We start from the raw sequence: 20,194 nt of genomic DNA, 5'->3' as shown, positions 1-20,194 counted from the left end.
GGCCCAAAAACAGAGAAAATTCTTTTCGATTTTCGGTAGATTTATGTTAAGGCTTGCTTTGAGATTCTTTGCAATTAGCACTGGTCACATACTTAAATTGGATGGTGACAAAAGTGAAGCTTATTTTTATTGTAAGTAAAACTAACAAATAAGTCTCAATACAATAAAAAGACAAAAAGGATTCTTGAAAAAGGCTTATGAACTTGACACATTTTGCGGTGTTGAAGTAGCTACAGTACAATAAATTGTCATGTAACTAAATCATGCAACTACAATCAATATTTTTACAAAGTTTAGAAATCTTCAAATGATAGTTCAATAAAAAAATATGTTGACGAAAGAGGAGATCACTAAGCAAAGAATTGAAATGATGAAGGAATAACTACGAAAGGTAAGAAAGGAAATCAGAAACATAATGCATGAAGTGTTGCAGGGAAAGACATTCTCTTTGATATTCCCTTCAACACTTTATACAATGTGCTCGTGATTTCCTTCATCACCTAACGTAGTTATTTCTCCATCGTTTCAATCTTTTGTGTGGTAAACTCTTCTTTCGTCATCATATTTTTTTATTAAAACTAACGTTGGAAGATCCCAAAATTTTATAGAAGTACTAATTGTAATTTCATGATTTGAAAACACCACAAGTTCATTGTGGTATGAACTATAGATGATTACAGTCATTTCAACACCATAAAATGTGCAATTCATAAGTCTTTTTTCAAGAGCTCTTTCTATCTTTTCTTGTATGAGACTTCCTAGTGAGTTTTACTTTCAATGAAAGCAAACTTCACTTTTTTTCTATTCACAACAAAGGAGAAAGATAAATGAGTTTGTTTGGGAGGGGATCAAATAATTATGTTTCTGTTGTTGTGTGTTTCTTTGCCTAGGATTGACTCTTATTTATAAGGGAAATTTAGTTTTATAAATTTTTAAATAGTTTGAATTAGAGATCTGTAGTAGCTATTTTGGCATGTAACCAAATGTGGGTGTATTAGATACCAAGTTGCATATCATCATCTTGAAATATATGCCGTTTATGATTTTGATCTTGTTCTGACCAGATTTTTTGAGTCAAACTTTTCTTGTTCTGACTAGATTTTTTGAGTCAAACTTTTCTTGTTCTGACTAGTTTTTTTAGTCAAACTTTTTTTTATTCTGACTAGATTTTTTGAGTCAAACTTTTAATATTAGGAAGATAATTCAGAGATTTGATTTGAGAAACACGTATCTACAAAAGATGGTCATCCACTTATATTAAAATATATCTAGTTAAATCATTTTATTATTTATTATTATTGTTTCATTATTGAATATTCACAACTAATTGTAATTTGACAATTTATATGTGTCACTCCCCGAGCCTACACCCTGGACGTGGTCGGCACTCAAGAACCATTGTTGGACCCAAGCGAATCCTTGATCTGGCTTAATACTCAGCGGAAGACTTACTCAAACTTAAAAGAATCTCAAAATAATAAACTCAGAAATGTATAAGAACATTCAACTGGCCAAAAGAAGGCAACTCGAGTCTCAAACATCAACAACAAAAATGAAAAAGACTCATGAACTACTATTGTCAATCTATCTATAAAGCCTCTAATACTATGAGGGATGTAGGGACAAGACCCCCGATCAACCTAACAAAACTGAAATAAATAGAAGTAAATGAGGGACCATCCGGAAGCAAAGAGGCTCACCAAAGTTAACCCAAAATGCTATGGTATTAACAAAGCGTATGTTGATGACCTTGATCTCCTGTATCCGCATCATGAAACGATGCAGGCCAAATGACATCAGTACATTGAATGTACGAGCATGTAAAGGGAATACTGAACATAACATAAAAGCTTGAAAGTGGAAAGAAAGAAACATACTCACCTTAACTTTACTCAACTCAACCTCAACTCAATACAGTATAAAACAATAATAAAGATGTAGTTTATATAAAGCATTTAAAATAGTAGATAACAACTCAATGTATTTAAAATATAATAATAACTCAGTTTGTATGTAAATATACAAAATAACTCAATTTGGAAGATTTTCTAACCGACAACCATCGCTATGAGCTATGTGATGATATAGTGTCTCGCCCACGCTGCCAAAATTATCATATACCTTGCCGGGGTATAGAACTCTTCAACTAAGTAGATCCACTAAGCTATGCTTAAAAAACAATAATGAATCATCTAAAAAGTATGACCCTTTCTACCCACGTTGGCTACATGGTTTATGAGGACCTTGAGTTATCTGAACTTGTCCCCATATCGGTGCTCAATACTAATCCCAAAATATAACTCAGCTCATATGTTTAAAAACATTTCCTCGTCCTTAAACTTTGACATTATTACTCAAAAGATTTCTCTTAAAAGAGATAGTACTCAAAATTCCTCGTGAACTCATTTGGAAATCGATGTTTCCTCTCATCTTAAATGTAAAAACATTTACTCTTGGGAATACTTAGCTCTCATATATCATTTTGAAAAAAATGAACTCAACTCTCCTCATCCTCAAACTCAAGTACTCAAGTCTGAAAACAAGTTTTAAAAGATAGTAAAAGACTTCTCAAAATGACTCGAAATAACTCTCAAGACTTTACTCTTAACTATACCTTGAATTTGAATTATGAATTCAAGGGTTATGATTCATGTTATGAAGGATATCTCGATGTTTAAATGTAGTTTAGAGTAGTTAGGAGTGAAGGTACATTTTTAGAGGACTTAGACAGAGCAAACGACGGAAAAATGGTGGCGGCAAGCGACCCTGGCGCACTGCTGGTGCGAGGAGCCAGCCCCTGAACTTCAAAGACTGGATTTTGGTACACTGCTCGCGTGCCGCCCCAGACCTTCTGGCGCATCTGGGGGCGCCGCCCCAGCCTCTCCCCAGAACTTCCCGACATATTTTTATCCTCGTTTTTTTATCCTAACTCACCTAGAATCGTTTGTTTTCCTCAATTTTTCCTTAGATTCAATTACCTAACACAAGTACACAAAAATCTACGTAAATTTTCTCAAGAACAACTCTCAGCAATCGAATCCTCACCTCAAAATTCATCAAACTTCATAAACAATCATGAAGAACAAAACCTCAATAACACCCATCAAGAATTCAAATCATTCAACCTCAAGAACGAAATTACGATAGAATTTACATGATTGGCGTGTGAGTGAACGAGCCCAACACTAACCGTTAAGTTGAGCTGATTTATGTGTAGGTTAGAGTGTAAGGGGTATTTGATTTCTAGCTAATTCTAATAAAATAAGTAATAATTGTCTTAACAAGGTAGTGCATTATAAAATTTTATTAGAATAACATTTAAAAGATGATTGTTTGATTTATAGACTACATTATCTATGATTAATTAGGAATGGATTTAAAATTATAATTATTTGACTAATTTATTTATAATATCAAATTAATATGAGATGATATGAAATATTCATCACGAGTTATGGATTAAATCACACACAATACATTTCATACATACCATTATCATGAAATACATCTAAATTTAACACACAATTTTATCATTTAATTATAATAAATTGATATAACTTAATATATATTGTTAGTGCATGTAAAATTTTACTTATTTCCACCTTAAAATTTTTATTGGGTCAGTTTGATTACATGGTTTAGTAGTTTGGCTCGTTAGTTCATTTCACCTCATTTAGTTTATTTGGATTAAACTTATTTTTGGTATTTATAAGATTAAATAGTTTTTAGGCATTTTTATAATATTTGGGTAAGATTTTTTAAAAAAAATACTTCTAAACACTTGTTTTAAAATTAAATCATAAATTTAAATCTTAATTTATGATTTATTCTTATAAATTCTAAGTTCATCGTGTATTTTCTCATCCATCCATTTCCACCTCCATTTTACCCCATTTGATGTGATAACGATTAAACTAAAGACTTTAATTATAATAGAGACAATTATGTTCATAATAAACACGACAATATATTAATCATGGCATAAAATTATGTCTAGATATCCAAAAATTATTTTTTTTTCCAAAGAATTTGATATTAGTTAACTGCCATTATGATATAATATATTGTTTTTTTAACAAAAAAATCTCATTCGGCATAAAAGGGAAAAATAATAAACAAAAGAAATCACCATTATTGCACCGCCCTGCCCTGGAAAAATATATTTCTGGCCCATACCATTTCTTCTTTTGTTTATAATTATAAATTACTCCTTTATCACTGGATAAAATTCGTCATTTGGTTGGTGAAATTAGGTAAATAGAACATTTTATGAAATTAGCCGTTTCATATTTTGAAGTAATTATTTTCATAATTTTAACATAAAAATAAGATAAAATAACTTTAAAGTTATTATTACCTATAATCAGAAGTAAATAAATCCATAAATAGTTATAATTTAGAGCATAATTTGCGAATCATAGCTACAATTGCATAAGCTATAGTTTCTATGTATAAGACATATATCGATTATATCAATGAAAAAATTGTATTCATAAGTATCAACTAAATATACGAAAAAGCTATATCAATGTATATTGTATCAACGCATGATATATATATATCATGTATCTACTGTAATAAAACATAAAATATAACTACATTCTTGTAACTTTTTTTTAAAAAAAATTGTAACTACATATCTTAAATACAATAATCTTATATTTACCAAGTGGCTTAATTTTTTTATAAAATAATTATTATTCTTATCCAAGTACAAAGATAATTTGCTTTCATGAATGAATATGGACGTATTTCGTGGTAAAATAAATAATGAAATCTCGACAAAAAGATTAGCACAGCCGTGAGGCTGCTAACTGTTCCATATATAACTCAATCAATAATGGCGAAAACAGACAAGAGAAAGAAAAGATGCCGGAAAATTTGTTGACCCAAGTCGGAATACCTCAGCAGAAGCTTTACAATGGAGTTCCTTTCCCAGCTGTGTTTACTCCCAACTCTAATCAACCTAAATCCCAACTTCCTCAGATAATCAAAGAACAAAAAACATGGATTGGGTCTCTTCTCCATCAATCTGGGGCTATTCTTTTTAGGGGATTTCCGGTGAACTCAGCATCAGACTTTAACGACGTCGTTGAAGCTTTCGGCTATGAGGAACTGCCGTACGTCGGCGGCGCTGCTCCTCGTACTAGTGTTGTTGGTCGTGTCTTCACTGCTAATGAATCCCCGCCTGATCAAAAAATTCCATTTCATCATGAAATGGCTCAGGTATATCATCTAGTATTTAATTGTTAGAAAAACTAGTTTGACTCTCCAATTTCAAACAGAGGCACGTAAATTGGGACGGAGAGAGTATAAACTACTAATGTATAAGTAATTATAAACTCTACAGAGTAGAATGGATAAAAAAGATCGTGCCTTTGTTTCAATTTGAGGTGTAATTGATTTTGAATTATTGATGGTTATAAAATCAAGAATCCGTAAAAATAGGTGATTGAGAAATCTTAGTAGCTCAGTTGATTGGTTGCAGACTTGATTCCCACCTTGTAATATTCTACCCCGTTTCCCCTCAAAATGGTGGATATAGATAATTGGTGTAAAATTTCTTAATTACATATATAACTTAAACTCTTTGTACAAAGAAAAACAGTGCCCCTTTTCTCTGTGTTATAAGATCAAGACTTTATTCTTTTCTTCAGCTAATTGTATTGGATATTAATTTTAGCATTTTTATTTTCACGGAGTAGGTTCCCGAGTATCCATCAAAATTATTTTTCTTTTGTGATGTGGAACCTGAAAGTGGGGGAGAAACTCCAATAGTCCTAAGTCATGTTGTCTATGAGAAGATGAAGGATAAGTATCCTGAGTTTGTTGAGCGATTGGAAGAGCATGGCTTAATCTATATAAGGGTATTAGGGGAAGATGATGATCCTTCTTCCCCGATTGGTCGAGGCTGGAAGTCTACATTTTTAACCAAAGATAAGAGTGTTGCTGAAGAAAGGTTTGTACTTTGCTCCTTTGTTTTCTTTTAACTTGTGGAAATATGTCTTCTTCTTTTTTTCACTCTTTAGTGGTACCTGTTGTTTCCTTTCATTTGGTTTACATATTGATTGTTGTTGCTACTGGTATTCTTTACTGTATTTATTTCCTTCTTGTTTGATCTGCTTTACTCAAGATGAGGGTCTATCGGAAACAACCTTTCTACCCCTTATAAGATTGGAGTAAGGCTGCGTACACTCCACCCTCCCCAAATCCCATGGGTATGTTGTTGTAGCAGCAGCAGCTAGATGAGTTAACTGACACCTCTCTTGCACTATCTATATTCTTTATTAACTTGAAATCTTGCAGTAATGATGAACAAGTTTAACTCTTTCATATTTGGGGACAGTGTGATATAAAATATCAGAGAAGTGGTAGAGATGGGTTCTTTTTTGAGCCTCTTCCTTATACTTCCCTAACTGCTATAAGTAATGAGTTAAGTTAACAGCAGACTGGTAAAGATGGTGCATGGAATATAAAACACATTAAATAGGGGAAGGAGTGAAGTAGGAATTGATGACAAAAACATACTTGCTGTAGTACAATTGCTTTTTGCTGCTGAAACAGGCATCGACGTTGAATTGTTTATTTTTGGGGCTGGTGGTTGATGTTATTTCCATCACCTGACTTGCAGATTTCATGACCTTAGGGCTTTGGTTGTTCAAATGGTTCAATACTTAAAGCAGTCATACTGTACCTTGCATATGAGGATATCTGATTCTAGTGTTTTGGAAAAGAGGAAGCTTCAAGATTTGTTAGGCATTGCATCATTTGAACAACATAAGGTCATGAAATATAAGACTCTGGTAACTGCAGTGGTAGAAAAATGTAGACAAGGCAGACGGTGTACTATTTCTGTGACAGACAAGAACGTTGCCTACTTGCTTGCACTATAAGAGACTGATTTGTTCATGAGTTTGCTTTGGGACAATAAAACTGGAAGATTATCCTGCATTATACTTCCCCCCCAACAAAAATCTACCTTAATGATTTTCATTTTGTTTTCCCACCCTTTACGTATACGTTGGAGTATAATTGCCCCAGTTGTTTGTAATACATTTTCTTCACTAGGATGAAGGTTAATGGGTAGCTAATGTTGTTATGAAACCAAATGCCTGATAATTGTACAAGTACTAATTGACTTGCATGACATTTAACAGGGCTGCCAAGTTAGGGATGAAGCTGGAATGGCTAGAAGATGGAGTTAAAACCGTAATGGGACCTATACCAGGCATCAAATTCAACCAAGAAAGGCAGCAGAAAATATGGTTCAATAGCATGGTAGCTGCTTATACTGGATGGAAAGATGGTAGAAACGATCCTGTGAAAGCAGTCACTTTCGGAGATGGTCAGCCTTTGCCTGCTGAAGTTGTACATGATTGTTTAAGCATCCTTGAGGATGAAAGTGTTGCGATTCCATGGAAGAAAGGTGATGTCTTGCTGATTGATAATTTGGCTGTTCTTCACTCCAGGAAATCTTTCAACCCACCTCGTCGTGTGTTAGCTTCACTCTGCAAGTAAAACCAATGATAAAGAATATAGGGATGAATTTTTCTGTTTGAAGTTTGTAGTAGTCTGCCTTCTATTTGGTCCTCTCTATGGCAGACTTGAAGAACTTAGTTCTCTCTCCTTTGATATTATCATTTTATGGTAATCATGCTGGTAGTTTTTATAGTATTGTTATCTTGTATGCATGGAGAACACCACCAACTAATCACTATTAGTCTACAAAGTACATCCCAAGGCACTACTGGCAAAGATCTGTGTGTGTTTGGTATGGAGGAGAACAATTTCCAGAAAATGTTTTCCAATCTTCCCATGTTGGGTTGGTCACAATGTTTTATAAATAAAATTTCCATAGTAAAACAATTTTCTTAAAGATTAGGAGATAATAGGGAAAACAAGTTTCATGAACCAATACTATAACTTTTACATTAGATCTTACAATGATTATATTAAATAAGAACACACCATTGTGAAATATACAATCTGCAGACAATAGAATGGAAGGAACTTAAACATTTTGGGTAATAATTGAAAACTATTACAATATATTAAATGCAAAACTGCAGCTTGAACTCTCAGTATCCCAAAAAAGAAAAAGAAAAAAGAGGAAAAAATCCGCTATATGAAGATTACTCAGTGCATAAAAAAGATAACATTATAAAGAATGATAGGAAAAAAGTGACTGGACTGGTAAAATGGAGAAGATTGGCTTCAAAAATACAAGAGTACTATGTACATTATATATGAGGATGCAAGGCAACACCTAGCATATGGACCTATCTTCCCTGCACAATGCCACTGAACACCTGACTGTTCCCAGCAAGAGTTGCTTCCCACTCCACAGAGGATAACATTATCTGTGAAAGTGTGATCACCACGTGCTTCATGTCCGGTCTCAATATTGGATCATCATCTGCACATTGCTTAGCCAGCATAGCCACCTACCAAAGTAAACACATCAATGATGGTGGACAGAATGAAATAAGTCGTGAAATTTCATTAGAAAATCAACCACCTATGTCACTCAGCTGATAATAACTATATATGAACTTCCAATCTTAAACTATCTCTTCTGTCTATTATTTTAACTAAACCAGCTGAAGTAGTCAGTTGCCCTACCAATTCTATGCACGTTATTATAGATGAGGCACAACTTGAACTGATTCAAAGTTGACAAACATAATTGTTAAGCTGCAACTTACCTTGAAAACGCAGTCAGAAGGGTACAAATCCATCAAACTGGGATCCAGCTGGTCCTTCAAGCTTGTCATACTAGTGGAGTCTGGTGAGTTCCTCAGAGCTGCCAGCATCTGCAATTATGTAGCATTAAGCACTGCTAAGAATTGATTCATAGTGTGCATATAAGTGTGTAAATATATATATATATGTTATGCATAAGTATACCTATACATAGCCACAGCACAACACTGTAGGTACATAACATTAGGCAAGGGAATTTCAATTTTTTTTTGAAGTAAAGCATTTAGGAAGTTGATGAACTAATCCTAAACCTGAGAACAGTAAACTTCACAATTTGATAAAGATGCCAGATAGGCAATGGAATCTAGTCATACATTGACCAAGTCTGATGAATGCAAAAACATTTTTCAGAGCTTTCATGAATTTGATCTTACTCAATTGTATGATAAAATTGATGTTTTTCATCTTTTTTAATCACATAACAGATAGAAGTGGCAACACAGGCAAATAGAATTCACTAGGAAGCATGCCTTCAATTTTGAACAGTTTGTGAGCAATAAGACTTACAATGGACACTAAGGAGCGTCTTTCTGCAGTTTTCATCACATTGCCTTCAGTCCGGGTGATGGCCTCTTTCCCTGTCAGCATCTCAAAAAGAACAACACCAAATGCATACACATCAGTCTTTTTAGTTGCCAGGCCATCCCTCAAGTACCTGCAAGAACAAGAGAAACAAACAAAATCAGAGAGATGTTTCAGTTTGTGTTCTTGTTTATTGTTGGTTATGTTGCTTACTCTGGAGCTACATAGCCATAGGTTCCAACAACTCGTGTTGCAGAGGCTTCTGCATCATTAGTTATCCCCATAAGTTTTGACAAACCAAAATCTGAAATCTGTTGCAAACATAGGCAATGAGAATTTGGGTTTGAAAAATGACAGCCACAAAGGAGAAAAATTGGGCACCAAAATAGCTACAACCTTTGCTCTAAAAGAATCATCAAGCAGGATGTTACTTGTCTTTATATCTCGATGCACATAATGCGGCTTGGTGTGCTCATGAATGTATTCCAAGCCTCTAGCAGCATCAAGTGCAATTTGGACCCTCATGATCCAAGAGAGTGGTGTGTGACCTACCCAAAATAAGAGGTCAGATCATCTAGTTTTTTCACCAAAATACAGCTTTGACAGGTCATTTCCATATCAACAACTAGAAAAAATGTATATATACACTACACAAAAATTCTGAGCTTAACGATTATCTTCAAGATGTGTACCTTTGTTCTGAGGATCATTCAAGTGGCTCTTAAGAGAACCCTTCTGGGCATATTCATAAACGAGGAATAATTCATCATTACTGACTGCATAGCCGATCAATTCTACCTTGACAAAATAATACCAAGACAGGAGTCAAAACTTTGAATTGATGTAGCACTATCATCAAGCTCCAAAAATAAAAACTCAGGATACTGCAGCGAAATTCAGTATTCATTACCAAATTCAAATGATGAACTTTACATAGAACTTTCATCTCAGCAGTAAATTCTTTTGTTTTAGTAGCAGTCATTCTTTTGATTGCAACTTCCTGAAAGGTTAACGTTCCAAAGACATAAGCAAGTTAATACGCCATGTTGACAGGAAATCTATCAATATAGGTAAAGTTGAGAGAAGTAACCTGGTTGCGGAGGATGGCATAATAGACAGAACCATAGGTTCCATGACCAAGAAGATTGGAGTCAGAAAATCCATCGGTAGAAGATAGAATGTCTTCATAGGCGAAAACAAGAGGTTTTTCCATGTCAAAGACATCAGTACCTATAACTGCAAGGAAGCCCAAAATAGTCAGTTTTTGGTTTTTTTTTTATTTGCACCGGGTGTCCGAGTCTCTTTGAGCCCCGACTAATCCCACAGGCCCTCGGCAAGGAGTTTCCCGCAAGTGCACCACGGTTAATTCAGGTTTTGCCCAGTCCGATGGCCCTCAGAAATTGTTTGCACCTAGTGGGTTTCGAACTTGAGACCTTGAAAGGGAGCAAACCCCAAGGCTCAAGTCAATTGCCAGCAGGCCAACCCTGAGGGTTGTCAGTTTTTGTTTTTTTTTTAAAAAAAAAAAAAGAATAGTCAATTATTATATTGAGAAATCCTGCATGATAGTGAAACTACATTTTCCCCCATTATGAGCACAGGAGAAAAAGTTCTATGAACATTTTCAAATACTCCTTTTACCATTGTGGCACACCATTAGAAGCGAGTAAAGGACTAAGGCCAGCATAGGCTTGGCAATTTCAACTAATCCCGGCTAATTATCTTGTTCGGACTCTTCATTAATGTCGACAGTCCTTCAAAAGTAGTTTTTTTTTTAGGATTCAACACGGGTGCGGCAACATTTTGGAGAGTCTGAGCAACATAGGACGGCTATAACTACATCATGTTTATGGTTTAGACATCCTGACATCCATTCTCATGAAACTCAAGTTCAAGGGCACACCTTGAAATTTAGTGGGATGTTCCTGATGTGTAGCCTTCACATAACAGTTTGCTTATGACATGTACCTTAAGATGGGTAAAAGAAGTATTATTTAATTTTGAGAGCTTATTTGGCATCTTGGCTGATTTGCTTCTATTTGACTATGATAGCTTGATCAGTACCATGCCTGTCTTTTTCAGAAGTATTATAGAATAACTTAGTTTTAGTTTTAGTTTTATGTAGCCATCTGAAATTCCATTCAAGGATATTTTTACAAAATGATTATAGAACCAAACTCCTTTTGCTTTTCCTAACTTCCCATCCCCTCTCTAGCAGGAGTTCAATAAGTCTATAACAGGTGTGGCTTATGATTTGCTTTGATGGATTTTAGATCACACGCATATTTTAATACATATAAGCAAATGACTTGATCTCATGCATAATAGTTTGGAGGAAATTAACAGGAAGGACCTTCAGTAATATCAATAAAAAGCATGCATGTCTATGTTCTGACCTTTTGGAATATTAATCTGTTGGTCAGTAGATTCTCCATTCGGTTCTTGCTGGTCCCCTGAGCTACCGCAAATGTACCTTCCTGATGCACAACAGAAACTTGTATTTCGAAGTATCTGGAACTTATGAGAAATCTTTTCATTTGAACGTGCTGTGTGACTTCTCTCAGTTCTGGAAAAACAACTTGACGACCTCCAGGTAACAAAAGCAAGAATGACGACAATCAGGAGAAGACCAGCACCCAAACCCCCAATTATCCACCAGTAAATAGCATGACTCTTATGATTCTCCTCAACTCCTGCAGATATAGTCGAAAATTGGAGGTTTTTTACTCCTCAACCGAAAGGTAGCTATCTAAAACACATTTACTGCAGGGAAAAATTCCATTAAGAAATGGAGTCCTGAAATACTTCTGAGGATTATCTTTCTTTAATTAAGAGAACAACCATAGGATGAAAAAACTTAGCAAACCAACATTGGGAGGACAACAACAACAACAACATACCCAATATAATCCCACAAGTAGGGTCTGGGGAGGGTAGAGTGCACACACCCTTACCCCTATACCTTGTGAAGGTAGAGAGGTTGTTCCTGATAGGCCATTGGCTAAAGTAAAGCATATCAAATCAGGTATGAAACTCACGGGGAAAGGAGCAGTAGCAACAACAAACCAACATTGAAAGGAGAACTATTAAATGAATTACAAGGTTACTGCATAGATGAATTGAGGATATGACTGTCAGGGATATATGAATTTATTGTGGATTTGTTAGATAAACTCCTCAGTGCCATGAAAGAATAAAAACCTATCAATTAAGAGAAAATCAGAGAAACAGTTGAGGTTACACCTAATTAAGGGGAAACTTTGTCCTCCTTACATTGTTCATTTTCTTCTGACAGATTTTCTCATAAAAGAAATATTTTTTTTTTTTGAAAATGGTAATGGTGTATTCTTCAGCATTAAGGAGATGCTGGTGACCTGCAAACAGAGGCGAACAAAAGAAGAGAAAAAAAAAATATACTTACAAGGGTCCTAATAATTCTACAATCTGTTCTGCATCCTCTAAACCTTTCTCTTTACACCAAAAATAAAAGGATGCAATACAATCCCATCTAACCTTCTGCTTGGCACTGTCCATATAACATAGGGGTATGCAAAAAGCTGAATGACTAATAGATTTTTAACGCAGCCAAAAGTTGGTGATAGAATAGAGCTAAATTCAGTTGACTGCTAAAGACGAAACCATATATTCAGATAGAGGTCTGTATTTTTCATTGCAATAATAGAGAATAACTTGCAGAATGATAATCAAACTCTTGGATTAGCTTGTCAAGGAAGTTCTCTCGTTCCACTGAGAGAAATTTATGGAGACACTGCCCTCGCAAGGAACTACTAACAGAAAGGAGGACACAAAAACTTGACAAGCCATGAGTAGAAGTTAAATTTATTGGTCTTCCTTGGGTGATATTAATAAAGAAAAACACATATCTCACCAACAAGAAAGTAAGAATGCATGTAAGCTATTAAGAATTGAGAATACCTGAAATATCAGCAACAGAAGGTGATGGAGCAGGAGCAGGAACAGTGTGATTTTCTACAGGATAAGGCTCGCCAGGAGCTGGACGGACACAAAGTCGTTAAAGTAAAGTACTTTTAACCAAAAGAGGCTTATTAGAAAAGCTATTGACTATGAGTAAATGGAGATAATTATTGAGCATGGCAAAGTTGCTAACTATTGAGCCTAGCAAACTTAATTTTGAGGATTGGCTAATACAATAATTTAGTTGAATACATGAGATCTCTTGTTCAGATAAAACAGCACAATAAGAGTACCCATATGCTCATCTTCACACCAGGTCCTCTTTAAAACTTACAGGTTGTGTGATATAATTATTGTGCTATATAGTCTGATGTTGAAACTAATACATTATATGATGTATTCTACAGGACCTGTTATCCATCAAAATACGAATTTCCCTTCATACATGCAATCCAACTCTCTAACTGATCGAAGGCACTTGATTTTGGCCATCCCCCAAGGGTGCCAAGCTAATTCCCATTACATCCACTTCAATCAACTTTTCGCTATTTAGTGCAAAAAGTGTAGAGATTTTTAGATGTTTTCGAACATTGTTCTCATGTTCACTATTGGATACAAAGCATTAGGTAGTCATGATCCTCTCCCAACCACAGTAATCACATACTCCCTATGTTTCAATTTGTTTGTCTTACTTTCCTTTATAGTTCATTTTTAAAAAAATGTCTCTTTCTCTTTCTGGCAACTCTTCAATTCCCACTTTCCACGTGATCTTTAAGACCACAACATTAAAAGACATTTTGGTACATTATACATATCTTTAGTTTGTGACCCCAAGATTCAAAAGTCTTACTTGCTTTATTAAACTCGTGTCAAGTCAAAACTAGACAAAGAAATTGAAACCAAGGGATTAGTTGGTATCTTAACCCGCCATAGACAAATGAGAGAGGATTGTGTGCCCCTCTAGAACAAAGGTTCATCCCCTCACTCACACAAACAAAAAGAGAAAGAAAAAACTGACTAATCTTCCTCAGCAACTAAAAATTCCAACATTTAATCACACTTACTACAACTAACACAATTTGATTGATCAAACAGCTCCTAAATCAAAATACTGATACACATTTGGAATTGGAAAAAACACAAATCAGAAATCATAAGAGAGGAAAGGAAACTCATACCTGAATTTAATGGCACATAGTATAAAGATCCTGCTGTGAAATTATCAGGATTGGCAATTCCATTAACATTCTCAATATTATCCATACTAACCCCAAACCTACTGGACAAAGACCCAACAGTATCATCAGCTGTCATCACATAACTCATGAGGTAATTCCACAGCCCACTTGAGCATCCACATATGAGCTTCAGTGAAACCACTGCCCCTTTCTTCCCCTCCCTTGTAAAATTAGTTGGAAAATAAGCCAACCCATCATAGGCATCAACAACCATATTATACACAGATCCATTGTTCTTTCTGACAGTATATGTAGTGTTTGTCAAGTACTTTCTCATTCCATAAGCACAAGAACAGTTCTTTCTGATAAAGACATAACCTTTACCATTTCCTTCAACAGTTATGTCATTAGGTAACACATCAAACATGCTTTGAATCACTGGGAGGGTCTGTTCTGGGCTGGGTTTAAAAGCCAAGAAGGAAGTGCACAAGCGACCAGTGTCCGTACAGTTTGATGGAGTAGGGTATGATGAACAAAGAGGGATAATCTTGAAAATTGCTGACAGACAAATTATTGCAAGAAATGTTGATTGTATATGATCCATTGTATTAAAGATTCAATCTTTGATAGATTTTGTGAAACGGGTCATGGAAACTTAAAGAAAAACATGAAAAAAAATTGCAAAAGAGTTGAATCTCAAGAGAAAGAAAGGGAAATAGGAATAGCAGAGAACCAAGAACAGAACATTTTGTGGGGTTTGGGGGTGGGGGGTTTAGTTGTCCTGTAATGGCTGAAAACAAGGTCTTTTAGTGAAACTTATTACTACTACTCTGTGAGACTGCAAAATCAACCAAGAAGGGAAAATACGGAAAGAGAGACAAATTACCCCAGAGATTTTTCAGAGAAATAGAGAAGTATCATTTTTACACAGACTAAACTACCAGTATTGAGTTAGTGACTAATCAAACATTAAATAAACATAGTCCATGTTACGCCACATTTAAATGAACAAGAATCTTGTTTTAAAGATACAATAATTAGAAGTATCACTAGTTTGAGTCAACTACATAAATCTTAATTTTTCTTTCTTCTTTTTAAAATTACTATAATTTTATATCCCATGTCCACAAGCTTACTAATTACTATAATATTTTATTATTATTTCTTTAGTCCCTAATTACTATAATAAATTAGAGATTTAACCTTTTTTCTTGAGATAATTGAGAGGGTCACAAATGGAGATTAGAAACAAAAAAAGGACTTGTTTGGGAAAAGGAAAGCACAAGTTGCGAGAGTTGCATGGTTTGTATTTGGGGTCCACTACACCCAATAGTTGCCTTCCCTTGCCGCCAAAAAATCTCTCTTAAAATATCGGAATAAGATTAAAAAAAAAAAAGTTTGGATTAAATTATATATATAATCATAAAATTTGAGAAATAATTTAGCATATAAATTATAATTTCAGAATAATTTAGTCCGCTTGCAGCTGATCCAGAAGGTTTTGCTCGCTGGCTCAACATCTAACTCGTCAGAGGCGAAGCCAAATACACTTGAGATTCCTTCGTTGGAAAATTACATTGTATAGTCAAATATAAATATATATTTTTTTATGTATAGATATATTACATTGTTGACATCCTTTGGCTTCTATGCAATTTTGCTTGACACTCTTGATCAACATTCTGGCTTGGCCGCTAGTCAGAGTAAATAAGTCGTTGACTTCTCTCATCTGACCGGTGACCGACAGACTGAAAATTTCACCGCGACGAGTTAAAAAAAAACTTTTAAAAAATATTAAGAATTTAATAATTTTGTGGGTTTTCAGATAGAATGAATAAGTGCGTCAACTGCTGAGTATTAAATTTTAGTGAGGCTGTCAGAATTCAGCTATTGTTTTTATTTGAATATAATTTATCAACTTCGAAATTATTTTTAAGGAGTTATGATCTATCTAATCTCAATTAAAATTATCTGCTTAATTTAATAAATCTATATAGTACAAGTTAGAATTAAAATTAAATTATTATTAAATATAAAAATATATTATTATTTTTAAATAATAATAATATCACGTAAATTAAAATGAAAGCGATAACCTAGGGTGGGGGGAATAGAGTAAGGTAGGGCCACACGTCAAATACAACTGTAAAATTAGTAAGGCCAGAGAGAATAAACAAGGAGGCATATATTTTATTTTCTTCAACTTCACTTCATTCATTTATATTTACTTTCCCCTTTTGCTCTTTTTATGTTCTTTCTACACATAAATAATTACCTTCATTTGTGTGTGTAAACAAGTTCCCTTTCTTCATCTTTCTATTTGTCTTTTCCACTTATCATTATGTGCATGTGTTAATTTTCAAGTAACTTGCCATGCAACAAGTCATTTCAAAATTTTACTTTTTATACTCCTTACATGATGATCAGGAGCAAAATTATACTCTAATAATTAATTATGAACTTAATAATTAAAAACAAGTAATTATATAATGAATTATAATTTTTTTTTAAAAATTTGACTCCGCTTTTGTACGTGATATCTTGAGATTATTTGTTGCGTGATTGCTTCCTTGACGAATCGAATTAATGGAGCAGTTGTAAAATTAGCAAACAAACAACGTTGCCGCAACGCAAATGGTCAGATCAGCTAGCACGTGATTTAATAGTAATATATATTAATTTTAAACAAGAAGTTAGATGTACATTTATTTTAAGTCACAAATATAAATGTAATAAGTTGTTTTAGCATATACTTCCTCCGTAGTTTTATTTTCTTCTTTTTTACGTTTACTAAGTTACTTCTATTTAAAATTTATTTTTTCTTTTATAATATTGTACGTATTTTTTTAATGTTATTAAAAATAATTATCAATTTTATTCTTAAATTTCTATATAAGTAACAATTATTTTTTTAATAAATTTTATTTAAGTTGAAACAACAATTAAAATGAGACAGGGGAGTATGTATGAATTAAAAGCTTAGGATTCCTCCTTCAGTTTCGCCATTAAATACTCTTCATCTAATTAAATATCAACCACTTTGACATAATTGCTTTTTTTTTCCCCAAAAAATATTATGAGAACAGTAGAATATTTTCACATGACAAGAGGTCTAGTCAAAGAAAGGAAAAATGTAATTGTGAATCAGTATCGAACATATCCGTTTGGTCTCGTGATATGAAATTATATAAGATGAAGTTTAATTTTTTGCTTGGGTATGCAATTAAATTTTTAAGATATATTTTTCCTCATAAACATAAAAATTCATAAGTTGTGAAAATTATCAAAATTGTTCCAATTCTTTATACTATCTTACCTAAAAAGCAAAAGTATAATACACTATCACAAAGTTATTCTAAAAAAAATACAACATTTATTAATCTAGTTCAATACAAAAGTAACATTATATTTCATCACTCTTTTGATATTCTCACAAAAAAATATGTAAATATAATTTATTTATTTATTTACAAAATATAAACTTGTGAATCAATTTTTATATTTAAAATATAAAAAATCATGATTTGATTTCAAATCACGAGATAAAATTACATATTCAAATACCTACTTGATAAAATATTTCAATTTGTATCTCAATATGTTGTTGTACTGTCTTGGACTAGAACATTACAATTCATGTTAAATGGAGAAAATTGGAAAGCTAAGTTGAGAAAAAGATTGACCAGAAACTAGAAAGAGATATGGTCCATGCTCCATATATAGTAACTTTACCACATAAAGTATTACATACAAATTAAAAAATAATAGACAGGTAGGTAGGGTAGTTAAGCAAGAATTTTCATCTCATTTTTCTATTCTTAATTAATTATACAAACTGTCAAGTACTTTAATAAACAAAAGACATACTCCCTCCGCCCCATTTTAATTGACATGTTACATTTTTCAAAAGTTAAATTGACTAATTTTTCAAATCTAAATTAGATCACATTAATTCGATATTTTAAATATTCAAAAACTATACAAAAAGTACTATAAATTACTAACATTTTTCATATTAATGTAATGAAAAAGTACATCTTAAAATATTAGTAAAAATTCATATTGTTTGACTCTAAAAAAAGAAATTATAACAACTAAAAAGGGACGGAGGGAGTATATATAGTACTCCCTCCATCCAACAATAGTCGTCCATTATACTAAAAATAGTTGTCCAACAATATTTGTCCAATTTAGAAAATAAAGAGTCAATTTATCTTTCGTGTCTATTTTACCCTTGGTGTTAAATATTATTTATCATCTAACACATTTTTTAAAACATTAAATTTAATAAATTCAAAAGATAATATAATAATATTATTCCTATTATTTATTAAGTATTTGTTAAAGGATATTCTAAGTCAATTTAAGACAACTATTATTGAACAGACGAATTAGTGCGGAGAAAGGCTAAAATTGTGGGCCATAAAGCCCACGTCTGATGCATGTGAGTATTTGCTGGAAGCCCATTTCCATACACGTGGTCACAGACAAATAAAAACATTTATTATTTATATTATGCTCTATGTACCTATGATTAAATTATTACTTCTATTGATTAATTAATAATGAATTCTGCTTTATTAGCTGTATGTGCTAATACAATTAAGGAATAGAAGGAATAAATAAAGTTTTTGTTTAATAAAGGAGTTCAACTTTATGAGATCAACTTTAATTTATAATAGTCATAAGTCCAATCTAATTACTCAGACAGTGCAGTTTATCTTTAAAAAAAAATTATGCCTTAAGAGTCACATTTGTTCCAGATTTAAATTGTTGTCTCCTTGTGCACCAGGCCCCCACGTTGCTCTTCATTTAATAACACAATTTCTTTAATATAAGAAAATAATAATTATATGTAAATTAAATCGAGTTGAATTAGGTTTTAAATTGTATTAACATGGAATTACATCACAAAGTTTCCTACTTTAGGCATAGTGATAGGAATTACTCTATGCTCAAGTGACGTTATGTGTGTTAACGAGAGTTGAATGGGAACTGAAAAAAGATGATAGTTGATTTATTGAGTACAATGCACGAATAGATTGATACAGTGAATTTAATCCGAAAGAAACCTCCCGATCTATAACAAAAGTATTTTTTATATATTGGAAATTTAGTTTCCTTAAAGATTTCGTTCGATGAAGAACGTGCAATATGATGATATTCATAATTTCAAGTTTAGTTTCCATAATATTTGTGTGATGAGCTTCTTCAGCCTTAAAAATTTTGGTATTAATTGAAGTATTTTGCTAATCTTAGGCCCAAAAAAGAGGAGCCCAATGAATGGCTACTTCAATAGGCTCTCTGTATTATACTACTCTAATTTTGTTGATCCAATTTTACTTTTGGCATGAGATTTACCTATTGAATAATGAGTTAAGTTTGAGATATTTATGTTCTAATCACTTGCCCAACCTTATAATCAAAATTAGCCTATATCATGAGATGGAATACCATATTCTTCAAAAATCATGACATGGGAATTCCATATCATGATTTGGGATTTTTAATTTGTGATTATGATTTGTATTTTTTATGCTTAGAAATTGAATTAAGAGTAATATTCATGTTTATCATCACAAATTTAAACTCTGTTGAGTGAGTTAAAATTCAAAAAAATTAAAACTTCATTATTGGGTTTTTATAAAGCTTGAAAACTCGAAATAGGTATATATGATTTGTTGATTTTTTTTTTTTCCCAAAATTTGAAGGTCATCAAAAAAGCTATATGTTGATATTTTTGACCCATTTTATGGGTTTGAAGTTTGTAGGAGACAAAATCCAACAAACTTCAACCC

At 33.0% G+C, this 20,194-nt stretch overlaps 2 protein-coding genes across 2 annotated transcripts; one reads left to right on the top strand and one right to left on the bottom strand.

Annotated features, from left to right (window-relative positions):
* The first annotated feature begins 4,825 nt into the window (after positions 1 to 4,825).
* LOC125857837 (clavaminate synthase-like protein At3g21360) lies at positions 4,826 to 7,674 on the top strand. Its single transcript, XM_049537485.1, has 3 exons — positions 4,826 to 5,226; positions 5,706 to 5,959; positions 7,158 to 7,674. Exons 1-3 carry the CDS (start codon positions 4,870 to 4,872, stop codon positions 7,516 to 7,518), a joined length of 972 nt encoding a protein of 323 aa, XP_049393442.1. The 5' UTR covers positions 4,826 to 4,869; the 3' UTR covers positions 7,519 to 7,674.
* A 322-nt stretch (positions 7,675 to 7,996) lies between these two features.
* LOC125857836 (lysM domain receptor-like kinase 3) lies at positions 7,997 to 15,344 on the bottom strand. Its single transcript, XM_049537484.1, has 11 exons — positions 14,397 to 15,344; positions 13,219 to 13,296; positions 11,679 to 11,975; positions 10,376 to 10,521; positions 10,196 to 10,285; positions 9,978 to 10,083; positions 9,682 to 9,833; positions 9,499 to 9,596; positions 9,271 to 9,418; positions 8,706 to 8,813; positions 7,997 to 8,444 (listed from the first exon to the last, which is right to left on the bottom strand). The coding sequence occupies exons 1-11, from the start codon at positions 14,998 to 15,000 to the stop codon at positions 8,280 to 8,282; spliced, it is 1,992 nt and encodes a 663-aa protein (XP_049393441.1). The 5' UTR covers positions 15,001 to 15,344; the 3' UTR covers positions 7,997 to 8,279.
* Positions 15,345 to 20,194: the final 4,850 nt, after the last annotated feature.

The sequence above is a fragment of the Solanum stenotomum genome, chromosome 3 (genome assembly GCF_019186545.1).
Source record: "Solanum stenotomum isolate F172 chromosome 3, ASM1918654v1, whole genome shotgun sequence".
NCBI lineage: Eukaryota > Viridiplantae > Streptophyta > Magnoliopsida > Solanales > Solanaceae > Solanum > Solanum stenotomum.
This window is presented reverse-complemented; position numbering and strand designations above follow the sequence as displayed.